At 38.9% G+C, this 16,731-nt stretch overlaps 1 protein-coding gene across 4 annotated transcripts in view; it reads left to right on the top strand.

Annotated features, from left to right (window-relative positions):
* The first annotated feature begins 1,374 nt into the window (after nucleotides 1–1,374).
* Nucleotides 1,375–16,731, top strand: part of eif2d (eukaryotic translation initiation factor 2D) — a 42,121-nt gene continuing 26,764 nt past the window's right edge. The window contains exons 1-5 of one of the 4 annotated variants that reach the window (XM_043716613.2): nucleotides 1,375–1,551; nucleotides 6,448–6,638; nucleotides 12,792–12,875; nucleotides 15,098–15,188; nucleotides 15,633–15,740. In XM_043716613.2, coding sequence (XP_043572548.2) covers nucleotides 1,496–1,551; nucleotides 6,448–6,638; nucleotides 12,792–12,875; nucleotides 15,098–15,188; nucleotides 15,633–15,740 — 530 coding nt within the window. In that variant the 5' untranslated portion in view covers nucleotides 1,375–1,495. Of the gene's footprint in view, nucleotides 1,552–6,447; nucleotides 6,639–8,369; nucleotides 8,751–8,771; nucleotides 9,553–12,791; nucleotides 12,876–15,097; nucleotides 15,189–15,632; nucleotides 15,741–16,731 lie in introns of those variants that run through there. The other 3 variants (XM_043716612.2, XM_087973545.1, XM_043716614.2) reach the window with 3 other exon arrangements.

Raw genomic sequence — 16,731 nt, 5'->3', positions numbered from 1 at the left:
CTCTACAAGATATATAATGGAAAATATCTCTGTAAGTTTGTTACTTTGTGAAAGTTTGTGCAGAGTCATGGAAATCCAACTACCACCACAATCAGGAGAAAGTGAGGACGGCAGATGCTGGATAGTCAGAGTCAAAAGGTGTAGTGCTGGAAAAGCACAGCAGGTCAGGCAGCATCCAAGGAGTAGGAGAATCAACATTCCTGTTGAACGGCTTATGCCGGAAACATCGACTGTCCTGCTCTTCGGATGCTGTCTGACCTGCTGTGCTTTTTCAGAGCCATACCTTTTGACTCTATCACCATGACCTCAAGGAAACTAGGGATGGGCAATAAACACTTGCCAGTGATGCAAAGATCCATGGGTGAATTAGAAAAAAATAACAGTAGCAACAAATTAGTACCTCAAATTTGCTCCCCAATTTGCACTGTAAGGTAAATGCTCCAACCAACCCCTTACAATTATCTTATACAATGAATAACAGAGTTTAAAAGCAACAAAATCTATGACATGTTTGTTGTTTCACTGTATAAGCAATATTAAACCAAAGTATTATATAAAAGTAAGAAAAAAGTTATGACTGGTAAAATATGGTTATCAATCTTCAATTTCCATTATCTGATTTTATTAGCTGGGATTTTCAGGGTGGACTGAAATGGTTTAAAAAAGGAGACACTAACAAAATTTTGATTATGTTATTATAGTCAAATTTCAGTAAATTTGAACTAAAATTAATGCTTTTCTCAAAAGAAACAATTTATTCAGGGATGAAGCCGCTCACACTTCCCATTCTTACTTTACACATGTGATACGTTATACACATCAAAGATGAAAAATATGTTTGCCATTATCGAACTTGGAAACAATGACCCAAGTCCCAGTAATACACACCTGAACTACATTTCAAGCAACCATTTTTAGCAAAGCAGGGATATGGTTTTGTATTAGAACTGGAAGAAACACAAGTTTGTTTCTTTCACCTGGTAAGTTCAAAGCAAGTGCTGACAGCACAAATTGGTAAAATAACCAAGCCCTGAGAGCTCAAAAAAAGCTGCAATATTCATAGCTGCTCAACAATTCTGGTCTCAGGTTAACACCTGGCCAGTTTAGGAACCCTGGGAAATGGACTTTACAGACTTCATATATTTTATCTTCTTTGTATTCAACACAGTTCTGTTTTCAACTTTGTACATCTACTGTGAGTTCGATGTCTTCCCTTTACTATTTTTCTCGATGTGATCAAGGAACAAAAGGGACAGTGACTTTGAGATCTACTATTTTTCTTGTAGCATTGCCTGGAATGAAATGTGGGTCGGAACGTTTGGAGCAGCCACTTTAGAAGCTTGTGTTCCACCCGGAAAAGTGAAGGCGGGGTACAAGATGGCCGAATGCATTGCTGGTGGGATGAGTGTTGGAGGAGAACAAAACGTTTAAATCGGTTGTAATTCAACGAAACAAGAAACGCGCCTCTTTGCAGGAAAACGGAAAAGAAAGGAAGATGTTTGCCAAACCTTTTCGCGTCAAGTCCAACACAGCGATCAAAGGGTCGGATAGGTGAGCTCATGGTGTCCGCTTGTGGTGTGTTCCGCGGCCCGGCCTGGGGAGGGGATGACCGCCTTAGAGGTGAAACATTCATCTCATTGACAAATAATCAGAATCAGTAAACTCCAGGACGTCAGAATATAATCTTCACACGTCAGTGTCACGGTCACCCCAGTAGCTAAACTGCAGTCTCGGGGTTACTCACCACTTTGACTTGCTTTACCCGATTGATTTTCAGCATTGGAAGTTTGTTTTGGTTTTCTCGTAGAACCTACTATTATTTTCAGCTAAATATTTTAGGAGACCTATCAGAGACTTGTGAAACCAGCCTAACTTCACCGCCGCCTTTATTTTGTCCCTACACCAACTGTAAAGAGTTTTTTTTTATTTTGGAAACTGACAGTTGATCCTACTTTTGACATAGGAGGAGTGCAAGGAAAATACAGACTTGTGTCTGTGGTAATGCATGCCAGAATCTTAGGACGACCCAGAGGAACATGGCAGAGGGGAGAAGTGTGTTTACTTCATCTTGCATGAGAATCTCCCATCACAGTCTCTCCTTTGTTGTATCGACAGGATGCCCTATTGGAGGACAAACTTCAGACACTGGAAACATGAGGGAAGGGGAAAGTCATCTGAATATGTTGTATCAGAAGGTGGCCACACCCCTTAGGATAGAATCGTCTTATTTTGGTCCCTGGTCAGGGTGCGTGTGACTGCAAATGAGGGAAGGAGATCCAGGGGTCATAAGTGCTGAAGTCTCAACCTTTGCTATTGTCCAAAAGGTTTGAGGTTCTTTTTGCTGTTTGGATGAGTGAGAACAGCAGGGTAGATAACTAATCAGCCATGACATTGGAGTTCAGAGACCTTTTCAAATGAGCGTAGCAAAAAGAAAAGTAGTCATAGTAGAGGACAGTATTGGAAGGTTGAATGACATTATTCTCTGCAGAGAAGAGAGCATCCAGAAGGTTGTGTGGCCTGTATCAGGGTTTGGAACCTGCTCTGGGCTGGAGATAAACTGCCAGTTGGAGAGAACAAATCTGGTTATCATGATCCATTTAGGTACCATCGACATAGGCAGGTCAAGGAAAGAGATTCTGCATAGTGACTGAGGATCTAGGAGCCAAATTAAGAAACAATAGCAGCACCTTTTGTTATAAGACAACCTTTCAAAATACTTCTGAACTTCTTCCAACGCACTTACATCATTCCTTAGATAAAGTGATCAGTACTGTACACAGTACTCACCAATACCTTGAAGCATACTTTTGTGTTCAATTCCACTCACAATAAAAGATAACATAGTATTTGCTTTCTTAATTACTAGCTGTACTTGAATAAATCTTCTTTGATACATGCATTTAGTATACCGGACCCATCAACAACAGAGAACTCGGCAATCTCAGAACATAAAGCTTGTTTTTTCTTTCATCCTGCCAAAATGGGCATTTTCACATTGTCGAACATTACAATCCTTTTGCTAGATTTTTGTACACTCACTCAACCTATCCACATGCCTTTGTAGTCTCCTTCTGTCCTTTTGTCACAACTTACTCTTTTAAATTATTAGTTTTCATTGTCACGTGTACTCAAGTACAGGAGTACAGTAAAAAGTTCAGTGTTGTACTGTGCCTAAAATGGCACCATGGGGCAAAGTACTGAGATATAAATTTTTGTTACAAAAGAATAAATAAAGAAGAAAAAAGTTACATTTACCTGTTCCTAGTATAAGACATATAGTTAAAAAAAAACAATCAGATAAACAAATAACAGATAAACATTACATTGCAGTAGATTCTCACAGAGGCTTCCACACATGGTCTGACTGACCTTGCAAGTCTCACTCTGCCCATGCTGGTCCCCATTTCAACAACCATACTGCTCTGCTCTACGCTTCCAATCCACTCCGCTCCAGCTCTCAGCCATTCGGCTCCAACCTGCTCCTCTCTGGCCCTCAGCCACAGCACACGGCTCCATGCCTCCAATCCACTCCACTCCAGCCCTAAGCTGCTGCACACTACTTCATGCGTCCAGCTTGTTTCACCTTTTTTTACCCAATTTTGGCAGCAAAAGCAAATTTAACAACCATACCTTTGGACCCTTCATCCAAATCATTTACATAAATTTCAAAGTGTTTAGACTTCAGCGCTGCTGTCTGTGGCACTCTTACATTTTGCTAACCAGAAAGTGATCTATTCATAGATACACGCTGGTTCCTGTTAGTTAGCCAATCTTCTACCTATTGCCAATATAGAACGCTCTTGGACCAGGGCTTTCCAATGCAGACTCAAGCAGAGCTTGTGAGTTAATATTTTGGGATTGTGAAATTAAAAACAGTAAGAGTTGTCATGATGTTCTGACCAAGTTACAACAGGCATGCTAATGCTGTAACGTGCCCTTGTTCTCACTGGGTCTCATTAATTTTCATGCCTGTAAAATGGGGTCAGAGTCGAAGACAGTTTGGGAAACCCAATAACACAAGTTCTTATTTTCCAAAATAATCTTCAAGTGACTTCTAAAAATCTAAGTTAAAAATCACACAACACCAGGTTATAGTCCAACAGGTTTAATTGGAAGCACACTAGCTTTCGGATCGACACTCCTTCATCAGGTGATTATCACCTGATCACCTGATGAAGGAGTGTCGCTCCGAAAGCTAGTGTGCTTCCAATTAAACCTGTTGGACTATAACCTGGTGTTGTGATTTTTAACTTTGTACACCCCGGCATCTCCGAATCATGTCTAAAAATCTAAGTACACTATATCTAACAGTTTCCCCTTTTTCTACAGCACATTCCTACTTCACAGAATTCCAATTGGTTAAATATGATTTGTCTTTAAAAATCTGTTGACTCTTGCTGAAAACCTTGAACTTTTCTATGTTTCCTGCTATAACTACTTAGATTATGTGACCTAGGAAGTTGATTTGTTTCAGTATTTGGAAGCCTAAAACCACACTGAAATGGAAAGTGTGTGGGGTAAATTTCTGGTAAGGAAGAAATCCTGTAAACATTTTTACTTGAGTTTAGATGAGTGAAGGTGGAGGGAAGGCATTTCTGCCATCTGTTTTTGCTTGACTTTAGATGGTGGGAGTCAGGGTACTTAAATGCATTTTCAGTTTATGGTATCTTTAAATAATTTCACATCAACGAAATGGATAATACATTTTCATTTAGAAGCAACGTGCCATTTTTGGTCCATTGTCTGCACTTTGATCCAGAACTCAATTATATCAAAGATTATTTGGTGGCTGAGTACTTTACTGTTGAGATGTACATGCCGATAGATCAAAATTGGCAGTGTTTGGGTCAAGTATGGAGAAGAAAAAAAAATTGTATTGCTGATGTTCAAAGCATCAAGTAATACACTTGGAGATTGATTGTTAATTTTATAAGGAGAAAGTGAGGACTGCAGATGCTGGAGATCAGAGCTTAAAAATGTGTTGCTGGAAAAGCGCAGCAGGTCAGGCAGCATCAAAGGAACAGGAGAATCTACGTTTCGGGCATAAGCTTATGCCCGAAACGTCGATTGTCCTGTTCCTTTGATGCTGCCTGACCTGCTGTGCTTTTCCAGCAACACATTTTTAAGCTGTTAATTTTATAACTCTTACACCTTTTGTTTAATATACTTTGGTATCAGAGATATCACCTGGATAAAGAGGGTATGGAGAAGATGCTTCCACTGGGAGGAGATTCCAGGATGGTAGGGTACAGCCTCAGTGTGAAGAAAACTGAGATAAGGAATTTCATCAACCAGAGGGCGGTTAATCTGTGGAACTCATTGCTACAGAAGGCTGTGGAGGCCAAATCATTGAGTGTATTTAAGTCCGAGACTGATAGATTCCTGATTAGTAAGAGAATCAAGGACTACAGGAAGAAGGCAGGAGAATGAGGTTGAGAAACATATCAGCCATGATTGAATGGTGGAGCAGACTCTGAGCTGAATTGGCTAGTTCTGTTCCTGCATGTTATGGTCTAATTTTAAAGCAGCTCACTTGTGAAGTTAATTTAGGCCCATGTAGATTGCACAGATAAATGAGAGGCTGTTCTATCCAAATGTCTTGGGTGCCAGGGCTGTGTGGGAGATATACTCTGTGATAGGTCCATATTTTAACACATTATGAATTTAACCAATATTTATAACAGTTTATTGAAATTATATTTTTTTCAAGAATGCACATTAAAAATAATGGAATAAAACATAAGATAGTGATCTGATCTTTTAACTGTTTCATTCTATAATAAGACACACCATCTCTGATAAAACTCACTCTTCATGTCTGATTTGAATAAAGCTCTTTCTGAATGGCTAATTCAATTAAAACAGATTTAGGATCCATAACTACATGGGTGGTAAACTGCTCTCAGACTTGCAAATTTTACTAGGACTCCTTTTTTTTCCTATGGTATTTGAAAGTGAGCATTACCTTCAGAAATTGCAAGACCGTATTTAATTGATTGTTTTCAGTTGATGACAATGTCATAGATTTGGAGCATGGCAACTGTAAAGTTAGAAAGGAAAAATAATTTATTAACAAGTCATTTGTTTTGAAGTACTGTATGTGACTGTTCTACTACAAATAATAGAGCACAGAATTATATGGATATATTATATGATTCCTCTTTCATGTCATGGACTGCTAAGTAGACTAAAAACGTCAGCATAACATTGTACTTGGAAATAAGCTTTTCATGGAAACTATACAAACGGGTTAGAACAAGCCATTGCAATGCAATCCTCTAAGTCGAGAGAACAAGAAAGTTCAGTCTCATTCCAATGTGTGCAATGTAATTACACACTTTGAAGATGGAAATTCAAATGTAAGGTTATGATTGAAATTAATATTTCAGCAAAGCAAGGAGAATTGTTATTTTAATCAACCCACCCAAATTGCTTATCATTCCCTAGGAGGAAGCTCAAGGCTGATGTACAGTCTGCCTTTCTGTCTTTATCTGGTGCTGAGCTATCACATCTTATACCAAACAAGGAGGAGCTCAATGTGGTGAAGATGTATTTGCATAAAGGAGACGTGGTGACTGCCTATGTTTTGAATAAGAACCCCATCTTCTTTGAAATGAACAGGAGACTTTATCCAACAGGTGCGTGCGTGTTTTGCAAAACTTTTATTTTCTGCTGACAGCAAATTCATAAAAAGCACAAAACTGTTGTTTGTGACAAAATTGTGGAATATCCACAACCCTGTAGTTCTGTTTGGCCTCTCAAATGTAACACGTTTTGCTCAGGTATGAAAGGGAGCTTACTTTGAATTTTTGCTCGGAATCCTTGTGTCAGAATTTCTTATTAACAGCCAAAGTTGGAGACTGTGTTGTACAATTTGAGAATGTCTACCCAATTCTTTTGCTCTGACTAGAGAGATTTTATTTGGGATGCTCATTACAGGTCTGATTGTGTTCTATCCAGCTTTTTATTGTATTCAAATATCATTCCTTAAGGGCTTTTTACTCTATGTCTGCATTGACTCTCTTGTCTGCGCACCCATAGGTGTAATTTGATTTTGATGAGTAGTCTTTTATAGTGAATATTTTATTAGGTTGTTTATTTGGGAATATTTTCTAACAATACTATAATTGGTTAGGTGGGAGGTTTAAGTGGAGGTGAAACCAATAGTGTTTTTAAGAATTTATAAACCATGGTCGTTACCATGTTGATAAACAATCTTCATAACTGTTCACTGCCAGAATGGTAACAGTTTGTCACGTGTCAAATGTAATTTACACACTTGTTTTACAATATTTGGAGCTTCAAACTCCATCTAGCATCACCTCACCTGACCTGACCTGACTCAGTTCTAAACAAAAAAAACTGAAAGAACTGTAGATCCTGTAAATCAGAAACAATAACAGGTGTTGCTAGAAAAGCTCAGCAGTTCTGGTAGCATCTGTGAAATCAAAGTTAACGTTTCGGGTCTGGTGACCCACCCTCAGAACTGTTCCGAGTAAAGGTCACTGGACCCGAAACATTAACATCTGTGACTAAAATCAGAGTTGCCAGACCTGCTGAGCTTTTCCAGCAATTTCTGTTTTTGTTTCTGACTTGGTCCTACTTCACCTCCTGATACCAAGATATGCCCCCAACTGCATCTTTCCCTGGTGCTGGCTGGCAGTCCTAGCTGATGCCTTCAGTAACACCAAGCCATAATTAATGTCAGTTTGTTCCTGCCACCCGTGATGGTAAACTGGAGGCTAGTCTGGGCACCTCTCCCTGTGTGCCACCTCTAGCAGAAAACACACATGAGGAGAGAAACATAACTGACCAACGTAGGACAATCAAGAGCAGTGATAAGAAAATTCTGTTGATGTAAGGAGAGGGAAATAGGAACACCACCATGAACACAAGCCCAGAAAATGAAAAGGTATGAGACAGGTAAGCAATGTAGGTGTATTTTGCTGTGTGTGAAGTGGCCATCAGTAGTAGGCAGTGGTGTTCTTTGTGCGATTTTTTTTTTTGTGCACTCTGTACCACGAGATTTTCTGGAATGTTTTTACTTTGTTTCATAACCATCCTGATTGTCTCTCAGCACTATTGTTTGAGTAAACAAACAGATCTTTTTCTATTATAATGTAAATTCCATTTATCATAAATATTATCCAATAAACTAACTGATATGTTAAATGATTTTGTAATATTGCAGGACACAAATTAATAGTATTAAAAATAATGTGAAGAGTTCAAGTAGATCTGCTTCAATGATGACTTTCTGGCCAATGAGCAAAGTATATGTGACTGTAGTAAAAACAAACTTGTAATTTACTAATTTTTGGTAAAATGCCCACCTTAAGTAGATTTGGTAATGGTTCTTTCTTCTATAGACAATGGCCCAGATGTTCTGATAACCAGATAGACATTGGAGGAGGGGAGACTGGAGTTGCTTGTCAGATCTATATGGAAACCAGACACAGAAGACTCCATGGGAATTGCCCAGAAAATGGAAGATTCTGATGAGCAATTCCCATGCATCCAGAAACCATCTAAGGAATAAAAAAAACAATTGCTAACGGGAAATTGTTAAATAAAATTTCATAGGACTATGGAGCTCTTTTGTGTAACCAGTTAACCAAACAGGAATAAAACTAAGAACTGTGGATTCTGAAAATCTGAAACAAAAGCAGAAACTGTGGAGAAGCTCAGCAGGACTGGCAACATCTGTGGAGGGAAAGGAGATTTAACTTTGAGTCTAGTGACCCTTCAAGGTTGGCACACCTGGAATAGATGTGACAATGAATTAAACACTAAAATAAAACAAAGAGCAGAAACTCAGCAGGACTGGCAGCATCTGTGAAGAGAAAGCAGAGTTGATGTTTTGAGTTCAGTGAGCCGTCAAGGATATGCCCATTTTGAAGAATTTCTGTTCTTCTGTCAGGCAGGGTTTCTGTTTGAATTTTTCTTCTCCTTTGTCATCATTACTTTTGTTCTCCCCCCCTAGTGTTTGATAACAGTCTTTGTGAAACTTGCTTCAGCAGCCACATCTCATCCCTCAGTGACTGCATGGCTTCCGACTGAAGTTTCATTTTTCATGTCTTGAATCCACCCAGGTTCACAGATATCTCAGTGATGTACAAAACTTATCAGCCAGCTGTACTCACTGCATGCAAATGATCCACAATCAGTGCCAAGAGCCACCATATGCACAGACTCCATCTGTCTGTCTAAAGCACCATTTCATTCTATCACAGAGCTGTCCTTTTTTAATTCAGTCAGACCTGGGTGTCACTGGTTGATTAGTATTTATTGCCCATACTTAGTTGCTCCTGAGAAAGTAGTATTGGGATGTCTTCTTGAACAGCTGTAGTCCACATGCTGTGAGTTGACCCACAATGCCTGAAGGGAGGAACTGTCAAGATTTTGACCTGGTGACAGTGAAGGAAAATTTTTCAGGATGATGACTGGCTTAGAATGGAACTTACAGGTGGTGATGTTCCCTGGTACCTACTGCTCATATCCTTCTAGATGGAAGTGGTCATACATTTGGAATTTGCTGTTGAAGGACCATCGGTGAGTTTCTGCAGTGCATCTTGTAGATGGTACACACGTGAATGTCAAAGGGCAGTGGTTATGTTGTCTCTTAGTGGAAAGGATCATTGCTTGCATTTGTGTGGTATGAATGTTATTTGCCACTTGTCAGCCAAACCTGGACATTACAGATCATGTTGCATTTGAACATGGACTGCTTCAGTGTCTGAAGACGCGTGAATGGTGCTGAATATTGTGCAATCGTCGGAAACATCCCCACTTTTAACCATAAGATGGAGGGGAGGTCATTGATGAAGCAGCTGAAAATGGTTGGACCTAGCGCACTAACCTGAGGAACTCCTTGTTGAGGTGACTGACCTTCAACAACCATGACCCTCTTCCAGGTTTGACTCTAACCAGCAGAGAGTTTGTCCCTGATATCCATCAATTCTAGTTTTTCAAGGGCTCCTTGATGTCAAGTTCAGCCATGATTTGAAGGGCTGTCACTCTTGCCTCACCTCTGGAATTCAGCTCTTGTCCATGTTTGAACCAAGGCTGCAGTGAAGTTCAGGGTGGCAAGGGAGGGAATGCTAGTGGGTTGTTTGAGGGCTGAGTACAGTGAGTAGTGGTTGTTAGTGGTCTGGGAATGTCAAGTGTCAAGGTGGTGTAGTTTTGAGGGTATGTGATAAATTGGGTGTCATCCTAATTGTAACACAAGGTTCAGGCTCGATTTTTAATCATTGACCTTTCCTTAGTAACTATTAATGAGAGTGGAACCTTCTAAATTTTCCACCTTTTTAATGGATTCTTTTGGAGAGTTCCAGACATATAAGAATTGCCCATTGGAATCTACACAGAGTCCACTGCATCTGTGATTCCACATGTTTCTGACTTGCAGCTCTGATCTGCTCCAACAACTGGTTGGCCATTGGAATAGGTAAAAACAATGACTGCAGATGCTGGAAACCAGATTCTGGATCAGTGGTGCTGGAAGAGCACAGCAATTCAGGCAGCATCCGAGGACAGGCAAAATCGACGTTTCGGGCAAAAGCCCTTCATCAGGAATAAAGGCAGAGAGCCTGAAGCGTGGAGAGATAAGCTAGAGGAGGGTGGGGGTGGGGATAGAGTAGCATAGAGTACAATGGGTGATTAGATTAGATTAGATTACATTACAGTGTAGAAACAGGCCCTTCGGCCCAACAAGTCCACACCGACCCGCCGAAGCGAAACCCACCCATACCCCTACATTTACCCCTTACCTAACACTACGGGCAATTTAGCATGGCCAATTCACCTGACCCTGCACATCTTTTGGACTGTGGGAGGAAACCGGAGCACCCGGAGGAAACCCACGCAGACACGGGGAGAACGTGCAAACTCCACACAGTCGGTCGCCTGAGGCGGGAATTGAACCCGGGTCTCAGGCGCTGTGAGGCAGCAGTGCTAGCCACTGTGCCACCGTGCCGCCCACGGTGAGTGGGGGAGGAGATGAAGGTGATAGGTCAGGGAGGAGAGGGTGGAGTGGATAGGTGGAAAAGGAGCTGGGCAGGTCGGACAAGTCCGGACAAGTCAAGGGGACACCTCCAGCAAGAGGTGTCCCCTTGACTTGTCCGACCTGCCCAGCTCCTTTTCCACCTATCCACTCCACCCTTTCCTCCCTGACCTATCACCTTCATCTCCTCCCCCACAGACATATTGTACTCTATGCTACTCTATCCCCACCCCCACCCTCCTCTAGCTTATCTCTCCATGCTTCAGGCTCTCTGCCTTTATTCCTGATGAAGGGCTTTTGCCCGAAACGTCGATTTTGCCTGTTCTCGGATGCTGGCCATTGGAATATCCAGGCCTATGTTTTAATTAATCTCTCTTTTTAAATGTAAAATGAAATTTTATGTTTTGGATTGGGTAATGATGATCATGCTAAACCTCTGGCTGACAGGAAGGGAAGGGGAGAGACATAAAGCAGTGGCTGTGAATAGCAGGGGAAAGACTGTATTTATGTTAGTGGGAAAACAAAGAGCACTGGCTCTATTTCAAACGAAGATGATGGGACAGAAGAAACATTTGAAAATTTAATGAACAAGTCACTAAATTGGTTATTGCTGGTGGAAGTGACATCTGGAAGATTCAATCTAAGTGGTGTAAGGAATTTGAATGTGTTCAACAAGTTTTACAGCAAGGCTGTCAAATTGTAGCAAAGTCGGAAGATTTGGTAAGTATGAAATATGATATAATAAACATGATAAAAATTGCCACTGCCTAACAGGTTATACTTCTGGCTTCAGCTGTGGGCCAACAAACAGCATACAAATTTCGAGCAGATTTGTATCAAACTTGAATAGTTTCTTCAATGTTTTATGCTCAGCCTTCTGTAGCTCTCAGATCCTAGGCAGATCTGAGCAATCCATTTTCTTTTGGATCTTTTTTCTATCTGCTGTACTAATTTAACCTCCTTTCTTATCATCAAAACAATTAATTTGTCTCCCCGCTTTACAAAACCATGTGAGGCAATTGACCTGAAACCAGGGTGCCCAGTAGCTCGTCCAAGTATTTTTCTATGCTAATCAGACAGTTCACAAGTTCCCATGCTCACAGCATACTGATCAGCTAAGTACTGATTCTCAATAACTTGGTTCAGTCTTCTACAGTTGCACCTGTTATCTTATGTAAACATTTATATTTTCAACTATGTACCCAGGATAAAGTTAGAAAAAGTTCACTTGGAGTTGAACTCTAAGATTTGAGGTTGAGCATTAAAACTGCAGTACACAGCGAGAGGAATTGCATGGCCATATGTCGTTCATATCTTTTTTTTTTGATGTATTACTTACTTGTTCAGTAATGTTTAATTCATGTAAATTGCACTTTGTTACAGTAAAATACTGAAAAGGTGAAAGCCTGTCCTGTGATTATGTCCATTATCAATCACTAATGACTAAAGCTGCTCACTGTTTGTGACATTTGAGTAACCTCTTGTCATGTTTGAACAGCAACGTAAAGGGTATTGTAAGGACCTCAGCATTCAGCCTAATTCCATCCATGCTGTAGCATGTCTGTGTGAATTGTTCTGATTGTGTGATTTTTTTTGTGTGGGCTAGTTTAAAATAGATAATATTGGACCAGTTGCTGTGTTACATCCTTCCTGATGAAAATGAGGAGACTTGTTTAATGGGCGGTTGATCTGATGGCACTCATTTCACAGTATTGACCAACATCAGAATTCCCTCCATCCCATGTCTTTTGTGGTTTAATAATTTAATCTGTTTATTTCTGTTGAACAGTGTATACCCTGTGGTCTTGCCCAGATCTTCTGGTTGCTTTCACAACATGGCCTGCTGTATTGACAAAACTGGCTGGAGGAGCAGGTGAGGTGCCTGAAACCCAGAGGCACAAAAAAATGCTGTAAAGAGACAGAATTAAAATAATTACAGCCTATGTATTAGTTCACATTTTTTTTAATTCTATATTAATTTGAGTGTGTACAGATAAGCAAAACTTGAGATAAGAGCTAAATGTTAGGGAACTTATTCATATCTTTAATTCCACTTTAAGATCAAAATCTTTAAAATCACTGCCTTTCAAATGTATCAGTCTCTTCTGTAAATTATCTTTTGTTTTTCTTCCAGTTGATAAATTTGTGACGATTTATTTAATATTGTAATTTTTCTACTCTATTTCACCACTAATTATGGAGTGGTCATCACAATTCATTGAGTTCATTTTATTGGATTATGTTTTGCGATACACCTTTGGGAAATTTAATGGAAGATGCCAATTTCATAGAAGTTACACAAGTTCTCTATTTTTAGGAAGAAAGCACCTTCTTTAAATTTCAGCAACAACTTAGACTGCTTTTAATAAAACATCAAATGTGCTTCACATATGCTTTATAAAACAAATTGGCCCGTATAGAGAGAGATCAGGTCAGCTTGGTCATAGAGGTAAGTTTAAGAAATGCTTCAAAGAAAAAGAACAAGTTAGTCGTACGCGAGGAGTGTATTCCAGATCTATGAGTCCTGCAACTGAAAGTGCAGCCAAATATGGTGGAGGAATTTAAACCAGAAGGACCACAACAAGCCAAAATTAGAGAAGCACTGATATCTTTAGCCCTAGTATTGCCTTACATGCCATGCTGTCTTCCCATATCCACCAAGTCAGGATTCTGACCTAGATCTTTTTTGACAATGTCATTTGGGTACCTAGAAAATATAACTTTTGGATCAGTTGCCATTTAATATTTCAATAAACAATTCAAAAGAAAATCATTTGGGGTATATAACCAACATCACATCCAATATTGCCAGTTTTTTTAATATCTCCATATTGATTCCATTGCACTGCTGGTCTTCCTCCTGAATGACACTCCCTTAAAGCACTTTGGAGCATTCTGTTACACATAAGATAGTAAATACAACTTGTTTTTATTGTAGCTGAGAAACTTCGAAGCAACAGGACAATCCAATACAGTGGGGGAAAAAGCATCCATTATAATTTTAGACTTACAAAACATATTCAAATATGAGGGAAACATTGCAAGAAGATAGTTTAGTGATGTCAAGATTATGTTCATAAGGTTAGTTTTGCCTTTGAGATTTGTAACATTACAGTCTAATTCAGGGTTTCAGATAATATTGGAGATAAGTCCGATAAATAATTTTAGTTTTGTATCTTTTTATTTCATGTTTTAGTTACAGAGTTACAGAAATTAATTTTTGAGTAATCTGTCAGTTTTTTTGTACTGCTGTTTCTCAGGTTTTAATTTTAAAATTTATGTTTTATAAATTGCTGTTTCTCACAAGATTATGAACATTAAAAACATTTAGTTATGTGACAATTAAGTCTACTTATCTGTTTCAATTTCTAAAAACGTAATGTAGCTTTCAGAGGACAAAAGATATCTCAAGCAAGACAGAATAAAAAAGTGTGCTTGCTCTTATTTCATTTTATTCAGTCTAGCATCTTACTGTATCTTGAATTTCTCTCTCATGTTTGAGTGCCCTGCTTTCCCTTGTAGGTATCTGTGCAAAGGCTATTTTTCTACTGTCTATTTTCAATCTACCTTTAATAATTGTATTTAAGTTTACAACCTTTTACTCTACCATCAGACTGATTAAATAAATGTCTTGTCTGTGCAATTTTTGTATGAAATCAGTTGTTTGACTCTCAGCTTGCTCACTGATCGAGATTAAGCTCCTTTGTACCATTTCTTACCTGAGATCATTCTTGTCATCTTTAGTTTATTCAATGCATGAAAGTCCCTTTCTCTTTTGAGTGAGTTAACCAGAACTTTACACAGCATGCTATTAGAAGCCTGACCAGTGTAGAACCTCTGGAGACAGTGTACTGATTGTGTAAATCATTTTAACTTGTCTTGCTTTAGTTCACCCTTAAAATATTGCTATATTTTAGTCTTACAACCATTTCCTGAAAATATTAAATTTGTGATTGGATCATTGGTATTCATTATTCAATTGCTCATGCAATTAAAATGTTCTATATTTAATTACAATGTTTTCTAATGAGAATTTGCTAATTGAACATTTGGATTCACTGCAAGTTTTAAGTCTGAATTATTTTGCTGTTGTAGATCTTATGTTGCCTGGAGTGGTTGTGCCACCTTCTGGTCTTCCTGAGCTACAACAGGGAGATCTCTGTGCCATTAACCTTGTTGAAAACAGGTAATATACTACACTTCAAATGTCAATTTGTTGTCCTTTTTGTGAAGTTCAATTTTTTGCCATCTTTGTTTCTTTTAGATAGTTTAATAAGGCTTGAGCTATGCACACTACATAAACATCGTAGATTAGAAGGCAAAAGCACGGAGATGACCATTTGACTTGTTGATTGTTGGCCCAGTGTTTTCTTTGGTATTTTTGCTGTTCTATAGAATTTACTAGTTGATGTACATCTGTGTAGTCATTTGCAGACAAGTGAAGTACTCTGATGGTTCAAAAGCAAAATAAATTGAAACATTTGTAGCCCAAAGGCTAGAAAACAAATCAAGAAATAAAATTATTTTTTAAAAAAAGATACACAAGCTTTTGCAAGCAACTTGGGACATAATCCCATTTAAATTAAAAATAGTTTGTTTTATTTTATCTTTTTTGATCCATTTATTGCAGAGCTCCAGTGGCAATAGGCTTAGTCACTATGCCAACAGCAGATATGCTTGCAGCTGGTATGAAAGGAAAGGGCGTCACCACTCTCCATACATATCTGGATCTGTTATGGTAAGAATGGAGAGTATTCAATTTATATTTGTAAATACTATATGACATTAAGAATAATATTTAAAATATGGTAATTTATTTGAAGCATTTTAACAAAATATCTGTTAACATCAGTAATTGTGTCATTAATTTACTATCTATTGCATTAATTTGCATATGACTGGGCTTGTCCTCACTGGAATTTAGAAGCATGAGGGGGGGATTTCATAGAAACATATAAAATCCTGTTGGGACTGGACAGGCTAGATGTGGCCTAACTAAAGTTTTATGCAGTTGCAACTTTTATACTCCATATTCTGACCAATGAAGGTGAGCGTGCCATATGCCTCTTTACCATATCATCCATTTGTGTTGCCACTTCAGGGAGCTATAGCCTTGCACCCCAAGATCCCTCTGTACATCAATGCTTCTGAGGATCCTGCCACTTACTGTACTTTCCTCTTGCATTTGACCTCCAAAATGCATCATCTCACACTTATCCAGATTAAAATCCATCTTCCGTTTCTCAGCACAACTTTCCAACTGATATATATCTTGCTGTATCCTTTGACAACCTCCCTTAGTATCCATATGTCGCCTGCCAACTTATTAATCAGACCACCTACGTTTTCATCCAAAATCGTGTAATGGAAACATAACCTCATGACTTTTTTATGATAACACTCCATTAACTTTCCTAATTACTTGCTGTACAGTCTGTTCTGCAGTTATGTGTGTTTCTTCCTCGTGAATTGGCTTTAATGCAATTGAAGAATTTAGACTTTTTTTGTTGAACATAACCTTTCTTTATCTTTATTGGCTATAATGCAATTTCGGCTCTGTTAGTTTAAAAGGCACAGCAGTTGCGTGATTTTCAAATAATGTGAGATCAAACAAGAATGGAACTATTGTGTTATATCAGAATCGATTGTACCTGCATTCTAACCCTTGTGATTCACAAGCTGGAACACCCAGATGTCTTTGCATCTCAGAACTCTGCAATCTCTCACCA

This window comes from Chiloscyllium plagiosum, unplaced genomic scaffold (genome assembly GCF_037043375.1).
Source record: "Chiloscyllium plagiosum isolate Xiang-an unplaced genomic scaffold, Cpla_swu_hap1 HiC_scaffold_26, whole genome shotgun sequence".
Taxonomy (NCBI): Eukaryota; Metazoa; Chordata; class Chondrichthyes; order Orectolobiformes; family Hemiscylliidae; genus Chiloscyllium; species Chiloscyllium plagiosum.
The sequence above is the reverse complement of the archived record's forward strand: the minus strand, read 5'-3'. Positions and strand labels throughout refer to the sequence as shown.